General features: G+C 34.4%; 1 protein-coding gene across 6 annotated transcripts in view; it reads left to right on the top strand.

Annotated features, from left to right (window-relative positions):
* The first annotated feature begins 3,749 nt into the window (after positions 1-3,749).
* LOC101898932 (PDZ and LIM domain protein 4) overlaps positions 3,750-12,937 on the top strand; it is a 79,925-nt gene continuing 70,737 nt past the window's right edge. For all 6 annotated transcript variants that reach the window (XM_059119597.1, XM_059119594.1, XM_059119596.1 and 3 more), the window contains exon 1: positions 3,750-4,277. In XM_059119597.1, coding sequence (XP_058975580.1) covers positions 3,765-4,277 — 513 coding nt within the window. In that variant the 5' untranslated portion in view covers positions 3,750-3,764. The remainder of the gene's footprint in view (positions 4,278-12,937) is intronic.

Below are 12,937 nucleotides of genomic sequence, written 5' to 3'. Positions count from 1 at the left end.
CTGGGCATGACGAAAACTGAAATACAACAAAACTAGCAACAACAACAACAAATTGTGTTGAATTATTGAGTAGAGAAATTTTTATTAGTATTTAAAGAAAAAAACTTGTTTGATGGGTATATTCGGCACAGTGTGTATGGGGGCAAAAAAAAGCCAATTAACCTTGACCTCTAGGTTGAAAGAATAGACTTGATTTGAAATTCAAAATGAATTAAAAAAATAAGCATTTTAGTTCAAATATTTGGTTATGTCAACATAGGATATAATTAAAATAACCGGGAAGCAATTTGCTGACTAATTTAAATAAGACACATAACAGATGATTAATCGAAAATTAAAAGGGAATAGTCATTGCCCTCTATAACAGTGCTGAGCAGAGATTAGCTCTTTTATGTTCTCTCAATTTTTTTACTCTCTGATTACTTTTGTTTTGGCCCTACTTGTGAGAGTGATTAAAATCACTCTCAGTGAAGGCATGCGTGCCTACTTTTGCCTAACTTTGCTTTATAGTTTGACACTTGTCAATGAAGGTGGCATCTTCAATTACTCATTGTGAGCAACACCAACACCTAGAACAGTTGCACTCAGACCAAAGTAGTAATTTTTAAATGTTGACCATTTTTCCATCAATTTTTGGATTTAGTCGAGCTAACAATTTCTTTGGAATATAGTTTCATCAAAAAGAAATTATTTTTTTTTCTAATTTGTTATTGCTGTTATTGCAATTCCTCATTCGTAATTTGTTATTGCAATTATGGCAAGTGAAAAAAATGTGTAAGAAAATTAATTTGAATTTTCTGAAATTGTTTTTGCCAAAATTCAAAATTAAATAATACTGGACTTTTATTCTACATTCGGATGATGAGCCATAAAAACAAATTCACATGAATTGAAAGAGAAATTTATTAGCACAGTGTGGTTGGTGGTGGTTTGCTTTCATTGCGCTGGCCGTCATTTCGATACAGTATTGGGCGGTAATATTAGAACGACTAAAAAAAATAAATACAAAAATTTACTAATTGGGTGCAGTGAAAAATAGGGTTAATGCCAAATACAAAATAGATTGAAAAAATAAGCATTTAATATAAACGGGATAACGGAATAAACGGAAAGCCATTGTCTGACTTTTCAGGTAAAAGAAGAATAAAAGTCCAGAGTGACGTTCTTCAAATTCGACTTTCGGATTATTACTCCGCTAGTCTTTGCAAAAAATATTCTTTAAAAATCTAAGTTTGTAGCGCCAACGGTTCTTAAAAAAACTTCAAAAGTCCAAGTTTGTAGCTCCGACGGCCCCGAAATTAAAAAAAATAAAAAAATCCACAATTATTGCTCTGCTACTTTTTGAAAAAATATTCACATTTGTAGCTATGGTGGTCCCTGAAAAAAATATTCTTTAAAAAATCATGTCCTTTGTAGCTCTGATGGTTCTTGAAAAATATTATATAAAAACGCACATTGGTAGCCCTGCAAGTCCTTGAAAAATATTCTTTAAAAAATCCAAGTTGGTAGCTCTCCAAGTCCTTGAAAAAAATATCCTCTAAAAAAATCCACGATTGTAGCTCTGATGGTCCTTGAAAAAAATGCCCTCTAAAAAATCCACGTTTATTGGTCTGTTGGTCTTTGAAAAAATATTCTTTAAAAAATCCACGTTTGTAGTTTTGATGGTCTTTGAAAAAATATTCTTTAAAAAATCCACGTTTGTAGTTTTGATGGTCCTTGAAAAAATATTCTTTAAAAAATCCACGTTTGTAGTTTTGATGGTCTTTGAAAAAATATTCTTTAAAAAATCCATGTTTGTAGTTTTGATGGTCTTTGAAAAAATATTCTTTAAAAAATCCACGTTTGTAGTTTTGATGGTCTTTGAAAAAATATTCTTTAAAAAATCCACGTTTGTAGTTTTGATGGTCCTTGAAAAAATTTTTTCTTCAAAAAAATCCAGTTTATAGCTCCGAAGGCCCTTGAAAAAAAATTTTTCTTCAAAAAAATCCAGTTTATAGCTCCGAAGGCCCTTGAAAAAAATTTTTCTTCAAAAAAATGCAGTTTATATCTCCGAAGGCCCTTGAAAAAAATATTCTTTAAAATAATCCAAATTTGTAGCTCTGATGGTCCTTGAAAAAAAATTTTCTTCAAAAAATCCACGTTTGTAACTCTGACGGCCCTTGAAAAAATTTTTCTTTAAAAAATCCACGTTTGTAACTCTGATGGTCCTTGAAAAAAATTTTTCGTTAAAAAATCCACGTTTGTAACTCTGATGGTCCTTGAAAAAAATTTTTCTTTAAAAAATACACGTTTGTAACCCTGATGGTCCTTGAAAAAATATTCTTTAAAAAACCCAAGTTTATTGGTCTGTTGGTCCTTGAAAAAACATTCTTTAAAAAATCCACTTTTTTTGTTCTGTTGGTCCTTGAAAAAAATTTTTCTTTAAAAAATACACGTTTGTAACCCTGATGGTCCTTGAAAAAATATTCTTTAAAAAACCCAAGTTTATTGGTCTGTTGGTCCTTGAAAAAACATTCTTTAAAAAAATCCACTTTTTTTTGTTCTGTTGGTCCTTGAAAAAACATTCTTTAAAAAATCCACTTTTTTTTGTTCTGTTGGTCCTTGAAAAAATATCCTCTAAAAAATCCATGTTTGTAGCTCTGATGGTCCTTGAAAAAATATTCTTTAAAAAATCCACGTTTATTGGTCTGTTGGTCCTTGAAAAATATTCTTTAAAAAATCCACGTTTATCGGTCTGTTGGTCCTTGAAAAATATTCTTTAAAAAATCCACCTTTATTGGTCTGTTGGTCCTTGAAAAAATATTCTTTAAAAAATCCACGTTTATTGGTCTGTTGGTCCATGAAAAAATGTTCTTTAAAAAATCCACGTTGATTGGTCTGTTGGTCCTTGAAAAAATATTCTTTAAAAAATCCACGTTTATGGGTCTGTTGGTCCTTGAAAAAATATTCTTTAAAAAATCCAGATTTGTATCTCTAATGGTCCTTGAAAAACCATTCCTTAAAAAGTCCACGTTTGTAGCTCTAAAGGTCCTTTGAAAAAATATTTTTTAAAAAGTCCACGTTTGTAGCTCCGATGGTCTTTGAAAAAAAAAAATTTTTTAAAAAGTCCTTGAAAAAAATGTTCGTAAAAAAATGAGGCTTGTGGTTGGTACTTAAAAAATATTTTTTAAAAAATCCTTAAAAATATATCCCTTTAAAAATCCACATTTATAGTCCTGATGGTCCTTGAAAAAATATTCTCTGAAAAATCCACGTTTGTAGCTCTGATGGTCCTTGAAAAAATATTTTTTTACATTTACTTAAATTCCCTTCCCAATATCGCCCTCCAGCCACTGTATGTTTGTGCTTACGTCGCGGATATTTCACCGTGTGCATGTGGTGACGGGGCGCGCAAAAAAAAAAACGCAAAGAACAACAGAAGAGCGCCGTTTTACTTTTTGTTTGAAAAATATTATAAACAAAAATCTTATGTTTTATGAAAAGCCTTTTCAATTGAGAAAAACTAGTGAACGGAAAAACAACGTGTGCCTCAAAAATTTTTTTGGCCCCTACAAGCGTGTATTTTTAATTGCCCCCCGCGCCGTTGGCTAACCTGCTCGTGAGTGTGTCCATCTTCGAACGTCCGGCGTCGGTGTGGAAATATAAATTTTGTACGAATTTCGCGTTGTTTGGCTAAAGAACAGAAAAAAAGACTTCGACTACGAAAAAAAAACTGGCACCAACAAAAACAAATTTCAATTGCGGCCGTGAAAACGAAAAAAGAAATGAGTCAAACGAATTCAATACCGCGACCCGCGTTTTGGAAAGTATCCGACTTTAAGAATGACATGAATCAGTATCGTGTGCCCTCCACCAGCTCCCAACCACAACCCTATACAAGTCAATATCAACGACATAGCTACCCAGCAGCCAAATCGGTCACGGGCATGGGTGGGGGTGCAACTGCAACGGGTATAAGTGCCGGTATTAGGGGCACGAGTGCGTATGCCGGTACACCAAGTGTTATTAGCACTCCCACAAAAACAGTGACAACAACAACAACTGTACCACCAACCCCCACAAGAGGTCTTTTGAAAAAACACTATCGAAGCGCTGAGAAATCAAAGAAACGTGTACGTTTTCGGGATACTGTGGACCAATACAATTACCTACCAATGCCACTGGACTCTAAATCGAATATCAGTGCCTCCAGTGGCAGTTCCAGTGATTATCAATCAAATGCAAATAATTATAATGCAATTTCAAATTCAAATTATTATCCAACAGATGCATTAAACGTAAGTCTTTACTCTCCTTGTTCTTCTTCTTCTCTCTTTGTGTATGATGATGCTCTCCAGAGTAATTGCTGAGAGACAAATGTTCTCCACCAATGGATTTACAGTTTCCGTAACAGTTTTGGGGGGTTTTATGAAAAGTTTACTCTGATGTAAACAAATCCAAAAGAAAATCGCTTTATACCATGGCCGAATGATAAACATGTCATCCGTTCGCATGGCGGTTTTTCGTAAAACGATCTACAAATAAACGAATAAATTCAAATAATAATCAAAATAAATTTTTCGACGACATCCAAAAAAAAAAAATGAATGAGAGACGTCAAATGTGAATATAAACAACAACAACAACATTAATACCATGTTCTTAGAATCAAAGAAAAAAAACGACGACAACAACAACATCCTGAACATAGAATTCGTTTTAAAAATATTTATGTGTATTTGCGTGTGTAGGAGTGTGTGTGTGCAAAAATTGAACATATGTAGCTGTATTATCAGAGGAAACAACGACATGTTGTTATTGTTGTTGTTTTGATATTTTCTTGATCCCAATTTGCTGTTTATTTAACAAATTTTGCACATTGAAGTAAAGCGGTAATGTTGAAATATTTTCAAATGACATTTAAGGACAAACACAAACATACGATCCAAAAAAAACTTCTCCATGGGGATCATAGGTGGCGGATATGTCAGAAAGTTAGAATGTGTCGCATAAGTAACATGGACAATAACAAGTTAGAAAATACAACAGACGGTTTTGCCGACAGATGTACACTGGTGGCCAAAACTAAAGCAACTTAAATCGCAAAGACAATAAATGTCCTGTAACTTTTACAAAAATAAACAAATCGTAATTATTTTTCCAGTTTTAAATGAGGGGTTTAATTCACTTTTAAGAAACTAAAAATAAAAACACAAAAATAATTTTGAACGAAAAATAATATGTGGAAAACTAAAATGACCCAATTTTTGCTTGGTCAAAACTAAAGCAACTTTTGATTTTTTATTTTAAAATAATTAAATTTTGGCTAGCAGTCAATAGCATAACCATTATTTTTGATAGCAGCTGCAGACCTACGAGGCATTGAATCTATAACACGCTCAATTTGATCCTTGGGTGTGCTTTCCCAGGCACCCCGAATTCTTTAGAAAATGTTGTGCTTATTTATTTCCGAATCTCTGTTGATCTTCCTATCTACGATACTCCAAAGGTTTTCTATGGAGTTTAGGTCAGGTGATTGTGCCGGTCATAAAAAACATGAATTTTTGACTCCCGCAACCAATATTTGACAAGTTTTGATGCAAGTTTGGGATCATTGTCATGCTGAAACACCCAAATCAGCCGAATATTTTACTCAGCGTAAGGGAACAACGTGATGTCCAACACATCTTTGTAAACAAACCGATCCACAACTTCCTTTATTTTATGGATAGGCCCAAGTCCATAGAAAGAAAAACAGTGCCACGACATTTTTGACCCTCCCTCATGCTTCACTGTACCTTTGCAACACTGCGGCTTGAGTCCTTCATTTTTCGGCCTTCTCACCGTAAAATTTTTCACGTCTGAGCCTTTAATATTAAACGTAGACTCATCCCAGAAATAATGTTTTTTCCATTGAGCTTGATTCCACTTAATATTATCGTTTCCGAAAGCCTTTTTGATTTTTTCAGATATAAAGGGTTTTTTGATGTCTTACGGGCATGCAGACCAGCTGCCACTACTCGTCTACGCACTGATCTCGAGCTTATATCTAATGATTGCTCTCTCACCAATCCAGTTGAACTCTTAAATAGTTGTTTTTTATTTCTCTCACAATTTGTGGACCAGTACGGGCTGAAGTTTTTCACGCCCTTCATCCGTTATAGACTGTTACTACTGATCCAGTTTCAAAAAACTGACTTAGTATACAGAAATAATTATGAAATCACATACATATTTATGAATTATTTCTTGGAAATCATTTTCTGTGATATGTTGCTTTGATAGTCACTGATAATTTGCTGTTTTATTCATGTACTGTATTTGTTTTTAGCCATTTTTAAAATTTTTTTGGGCAGTACTTAAAAAACGAAAAAAAAACACATACTGTTGTACAAAACTTCTCAAAAAGGATTTATGACAAGCGAAATTGTCGAAGGAAGCAAAAAGCGATAAATATCACAGTAAAAACAACTGAAAGTGCAGCGGTTATATGAATGTACAACAGAGTTGCTTTTGTTTTGTCCAAGCCAAAATCGAGTTAATTGACTTTATCAAACATTATTTTTAATATAAAAATGAATTTTGGTTTTATCTTTTAGGTTTTTAAAAAGTGAATAAAGTCCCTAATTTAAAACTAGAAAAACTTTTTGAAAAAGTTACAGGGCATTCATTCTCCTTGTAATTTCAGTTGCTTTAGTTTTGGCCACCAGTGTATATCCTCGGTCAATGTTCGATTATTTAAATATATTTTGACTTCTGTTATGACTATTGAAATCGATGACCCTCTTTGGCGTAGGTTCCGAGGGAATGGGCCAATATTGTTCATTTCGTATCGGACCTAAATAAACATGATATAAATATTGCGGAGTGCCAGGTATGGACTATATTGGTTAATTCCTTCACTTTATTTGAGATGTGTGATAATTTTGAGAAAATGCCAATATTTGTGTGAGTTACCAGATATAGTCGACCGAAGTATTCCATTTTCATAATTCATCTAATACTGATAAAAATATTGACATGGGAATATTTAGATATAGCCAGTTGTATCGCAAGTTATGATAGATAAAAGTATTGAAAATGTTGCCCCTTTGTGGGTGGGGTACCAGAAGGTACCCCAGATCTTGTGTTGCAAAAATGTATGTATGTGTGAAATTTGAAGAGAGTTGGATGCTTCTTTCGCTTCCTTTTCGCTTCGAAATCTTACATCACATCTTATAAAAGTTATAATAATTCCAATTTTTGGCCGTTTCTGGGGAAGCTAATTGATAGAGTGGACCCATATTGTCTATTTTCGAACCTGACCTAGTACTGATACAAATATTAGGATTTGCAAAGTTAGAGCAAATTTGGGTTATCCTTTTTTTCTGTGCAATAAAATATTTTCTTTCGGAGTGGACCGATATTGCCCATCTCAGAGCTCGATCTAAGTTTGACAATAATATTACAATGTACCAAGTTTGGTTCAATTCGCATCGAGAGTTATCGTGCGCACCAGACAGCCAGACAGACAGACGGACGGACATCGCTAGATCGACTCCAAATGTCCTGAAACGAATTTGGTCCAAAGAGACCTTTAGACCTAGGGTCTAAAATCGTTATTTCGATAAGGCATATTTTGGCCGTATCAAATACCATCTCTAGCCGCATGGCTGAGGATATAACTAGCCATATGACTGAGGGTATAATTACAACTATATACTTTCTACATTACCAGTAAGCAAAAAAGTAAAGAGTGATGGGAAATTCTAATATTTGCTTTGAGTTTAAGTATTTAAAAGATCAATCAAATTTTCTAAAGTAATATTTGTTGGAAATGGCGCCCAATGTAAAGCACTCGTTCCATTTTTGTCAGTAGGAACCCCCACGTAGTATTTCAATATACTGGATTGAGTGGATTTGCCTAAGAGTCTGTGTCATGGTCTTAGTAAACGGGTTAATGTAGAAATCAGAAATAAGGTTATTCTTTAAGAAATTCAAATGAAGATGTATTAAAAAGCTAGATTTGTGGTCTTTCTCACTGGGGAAACAAGAAACCTGCTCAATCCAGACACTATGTACAAGGTGGCGCAAAGGTAATCCTCCTTTCAGAAAATGCTATAAATTGTACGATTGAACTCTAATGTCTTAATTACAGCCAAAAAACATGGGAAATTTACTTTTGTACTTGTATATGCACTTGACAAACATTCCGATATTTTTTGGCTGTAATTAAGACATTAGAGGTCAATTGTAAATTTGTATGGCATTTTCTGAAAGAAGGATTACCACTTTGTACATAGTGTCTGGATTGAGCAGGTTTCTTGTTTCTCCAGTGAGAAAGACCACAATCTAGCTTTTTATTATATAGCATTTTCAGATAGGATTACTTTGCATTTTTGTATGGGTGATGCTCACGATAACTCTCCGACCACTAGCTTCTGTGTTTATCCCCTATTTTATACATTGTAGGTTTATTGTCGACCTAAAAATGTCATAGACCTAAAAATGTATTTAATCAAAATTGAGGGTTTAAATCCTTGATATATTTGAACGAAATGAAATATTTTGGTCATTTTCTGTGATTCCCCCTTTCTACTAAGCCGCATAAACCATAAAGGTTTTGTAAAACCGTGATTTCATATAACTCCTAAACTAAGCTAAAGCAAAATTTTCATATTAACAAGTAAGGAAAAGACAAAATTCGGGCGGGGCGGGTAGGGTAGGATATATGATACCCTACACCACTATGGATATTTGGTAGAGTTCCAGTAACAAAAGAATTTCTTTGAAGTAGATCAACATTTGGCTTTAGAGCAGTTATAGTTTGATTTCAGAGGGAACTAATATATATAGGAGGCATATTCAATTATGCATCGATTTTCACTAAATTTGTCGGAGATATTTTAATCGTTTATACCAAATGACATTGCTATAGAGTGCATGATATGACTTCGAGAAGGATTATATTAGAAAAAAAATTATGTATCAGGGCCGAGTTCCACAAAATGGAAACGTAAGTTCCGAAATTCACTCCATTTGGGCTGATATTAGTCATTATTTGCACAATAAATCTGAAATAGGATTAAGGATATGTATGGGAGCTATAGGATAGTTCTCGATAAAATTTTGCAAATTTATTACCAAGCTCCATTAGATATCTGGTACCGAATATCCTTATTGTCGAATGCATATTACGAATGTGAAGGACTTAAAATCCCAAATCGGATGAAACATATATATGGGAGCTATAGCTATATCTGAACCGACTTTTACCAAATTTGATGTACTGGCTTCTAGTCTGAATTCGGTCTTATGTACTAAAATTCAGGGCATTTGGACTGTTATTGGCCATTTGGTGAACAATTAACACGAAATCGGTTGAATATATATATGGGAGCTATATCCAAATCTGAACCGATCTTGACAAAAATTTAATATAATTATTTCAGAGCTGTATCTGATATCTGGTACCAAAGATCAGTGTTGTGGATTACATATTACTCATGTGAGGGAGTTAAACCCCCCAAATCGGATGAAACATATGTATGGGAGCTATATCCTAATCTAAACCGATCTCGACAAAATTTGGCAGAGGTATTTTCGAGCAGTATCTGATGTTCGGTACCAAATATCATTCTTCTGGAGTGCATATTACGCATGTGAGGGACTTAAAACCCCAAATCGAATAAAACATATACATGGAATCTATAGCTATATCTGAAGACTAAATTCAGTCGTATGTGCCAAAATTCAGGTCGTTTGGACTGTTATTAGCCATTTGGTGCACAATTAATAACCCGACATGAGTTGAAGATATATAGGGGAGTTATATCTAAATTTGATTCTATTATTTCAGAGCTGTATTTGATATTTTGTACCATAGACCGGTGCTGTGGAATGCATATTGAAACCCCAAGAGACTTAAAATCTATATTTTAACCGATTTTCTCCAAATTTGATGTACTTCCTTCTACACTGAATTCGGTCGGATGTGCCAAAATTCAGATCATTTGGACTGTTATTGGCCATTTGGTGTACAATTAACCTGAAATCAGTTGAAGATATATATGGGAGCTATATCTAAATATGATCCGATTACCACCAATTTGAAAAGGGTTTGTCCTTGGGCCAAATAAATTATTTGTTCAAAATTTCATCTCAATCGGCTAATAAATGCGATCTGCATTTTATTCACATAAATACATGGACAAAAGGATGGACAGACTGACATGCATAAATCGACTCAGAAAGTGATTCTATGAAGATCCTCAAAAATAACTATGGGTCTGTATCGCTTCCTTTTCCATGTTACAAACAAATGCACAAAGACATAATAGCCTTACCTCTATGTGGTGCAGGGTATAAATAGCATGAAAAAAAGTAGAAAACCGATTTAATCCATCTTCTATTTACTCTCGTCTTAGAAGAAATAAAAAATGTGTAAAGTTTGAATTAAATTTGAATAGAAAATATTTTCAAAATTGAATTGAGACTAAGAGGTAGGTTTCTAAGTCCTAATTTAAAAATAACCTGCAGCCCCTATATATGATTTTGGAAAAAGTACTTCTTACACGGATTGTGTCCCGAAATGTATTATAACTTTTTATTTAAAAATTATAAATTTTAATTAAAAAAAATCAAATTTTTATAAAATTACCCCAGTGTTCACAAATACACAACCGGCCAGCATTCAAAACATTTCTACCAAATGTGAAGATTATTGACTCGGACATATTAGGTTAAATTAGCTAGTTTATATGCTGTTATAACATGACATTAGTCATACATACAGACAGACATAAACAAAAACAATAAATAAATAAATAATCCCCACAACTGATGCTGATGTTCAAATGATAAACAAAAGAGTGGTCAAATCCCGCAAACATCCGAGTGAACTCAATTTTGCCGCTCTGATAAAAAAAAAAATATTTTAATAGAGAAAAATTATTAGTTATGTAAACAATTAATATTATTTATACATATATCAAAATATACACATAAATAAGTCATATTTCATGTAGAGGAAGCCTATGTCTGCAGCAGTAGTAAGAAGAGATGGTTTCGAATTTTTTTGCATGGTTTTTTGCTTCAAAACTAATTTCAATAATTTTTTTTTTCAAATATATAGTCGAACTGGTTTTTAAAAATTAAAAGTTTATTAATATTTAAAAAAAATATCAAATAATAAAAATATAAAACTAATTATGGTCACCTAAGGCATACCGGGTGAGATAAAAAAACTGCCATAATTTTTACAATTTTTTTTTTAAATTTTATTGAATGAAAGCAAAATATTGTCGGAAATAGCATCAAATCTTAGAATAAGTTTAGATTTGTTCGAATTGGTCAACTTTGGCACGAATTATAGCCTTCAAACGGCCAATGAAATCGTCACACGCTGCCCGAAAAAATATCAAATATTAGAATATAAAACTGAATATGGTCACCTAAGGCATACCGGGTGATATAAAAAAACTGCCATAAAGTCAAATGCCATAATTTTCAATTTATTTATCTAATTTTTTTTTTTTCAATGAAAACAAAAAATGTCGGAAATAGCTTCAAATTTTAGAAAAAGTTTAGATTTGTTCGAATTGGTCACCTTTGGCACGAATTATGGCCTTCAAGCGGCCAATGAAACCCGGTCACACGCTGACCGAATGTTGCTCTGCGGTATTTTGCCCCTTTTCCGGCGAAGCGCTTACTTAAGGTAATTGACACTTTGGTATTGTTTTTAGAGCCAACCTTGCTTTCCAAAATACTCCAGACACAATACTCCAACGGATTGGAGATGCGGAGATTTTGGTGGCCATTGTGCGCTGGAAATGAAGCGAGGAACCTCATTTTGTAACCATTCTTGGGTGGCGGGTGCTGAGTGCAATGATGCTAAGTCATGTTGAAATGTCCAAGGTCGGCGGCCAAAATGTTTGCATGCCAAAGGCTTTAATACACCCTCCAGAATATTCGGCATTTATTCTGATGCCACAGTCGAATAATACGAGCGGACACAATAGTCCAACGGATTGGTATCCGGAGATTTTAGTGGCCATTGTGCACTGGAAATGAAGCGAACAACCTCATTTTGTAACAATTCTTGGGTGGCGCGTGCTGAGTGCGATGGTGCTGAGTCCTGTTGAAATTTTCATGGTCTGCGGCCAAAATGTTTGCATGCCCACGGCTTTAATACACCCCCAGAATATTTTTGGGATAATATTCGGCATTTATTCTGATGTCACGGTCGATTAATACAAGCGGACACAATAGTTCAACGGATTAGAGATCCGGGGATTTTGGTGGCCATTGTGGGGAATGGAAATGAAGCGAAGAACCTAATTTTGTAACCATTCTTGGGTGGCGCGTGCTGATTGCGATGGTGCTGAGTCCTGTTGGAATGGCCAAGGTCTGCGGCCAAAATATTTGCATGCCCAGGGCTTTAATACACCCTCCATAATACTTTCGCCATAATATTTGGCATTTATTCTGATACCACGGTAGATTAGTACGAGCGGAATGTTCAAGGCCAAAATTTTTGCGTGCTCAAGGCTTTAATACACCCTCCAGAATATTTTTGCGATAATATTCGGCATTTATTCTGATGCCACGGTCGATTAATACGAGCGGAATGTCCAAGGTCTGCGGCCAAGATGTTTGGGTGCCCAAGGCCTTAATACACCCTCCAGAATATTTTCGCGATAATATTCGTCATTTATTCTGATGCCACGGTCGATTAATACGAGTGGAGAGCGACCATCGGCTGTTATGGCGGCCCATACCATCACCATGGCCGGCGCTTGAGTTCTGGTGGCCAATCAAAGTTGCACATTTTCAGCTAACCTCTTTGGCAAGTTCTACTACCGATCATTTTGTCTCATCGGAGACGGAGAAAACCAAAATCGGCAGTTCACCCCTTTTCGGCCAAGCGAAGCAACTCTTTAGCTCTTTTGAGTCTATTTTCTTTCTCTGTTGAGGTGTA

Source organism: Musca domestica, unplaced genomic scaffold (assembly GCF_030504385.1).
Source record: "Musca domestica strain aabys unplaced genomic scaffold, Musca_domestica.polishedcontigs.V.1.1 15, whole genome shotgun sequence".
Classification (NCBI taxonomy): domain Eukaryota; kingdom Metazoa; phylum Arthropoda; class Insecta; order Diptera; family Muscidae; genus Musca; species Musca domestica.
Note: the sequence above shows the minus strand (reverse complement) of the source record. Positions and strands in the feature narration are given on the sequence as shown.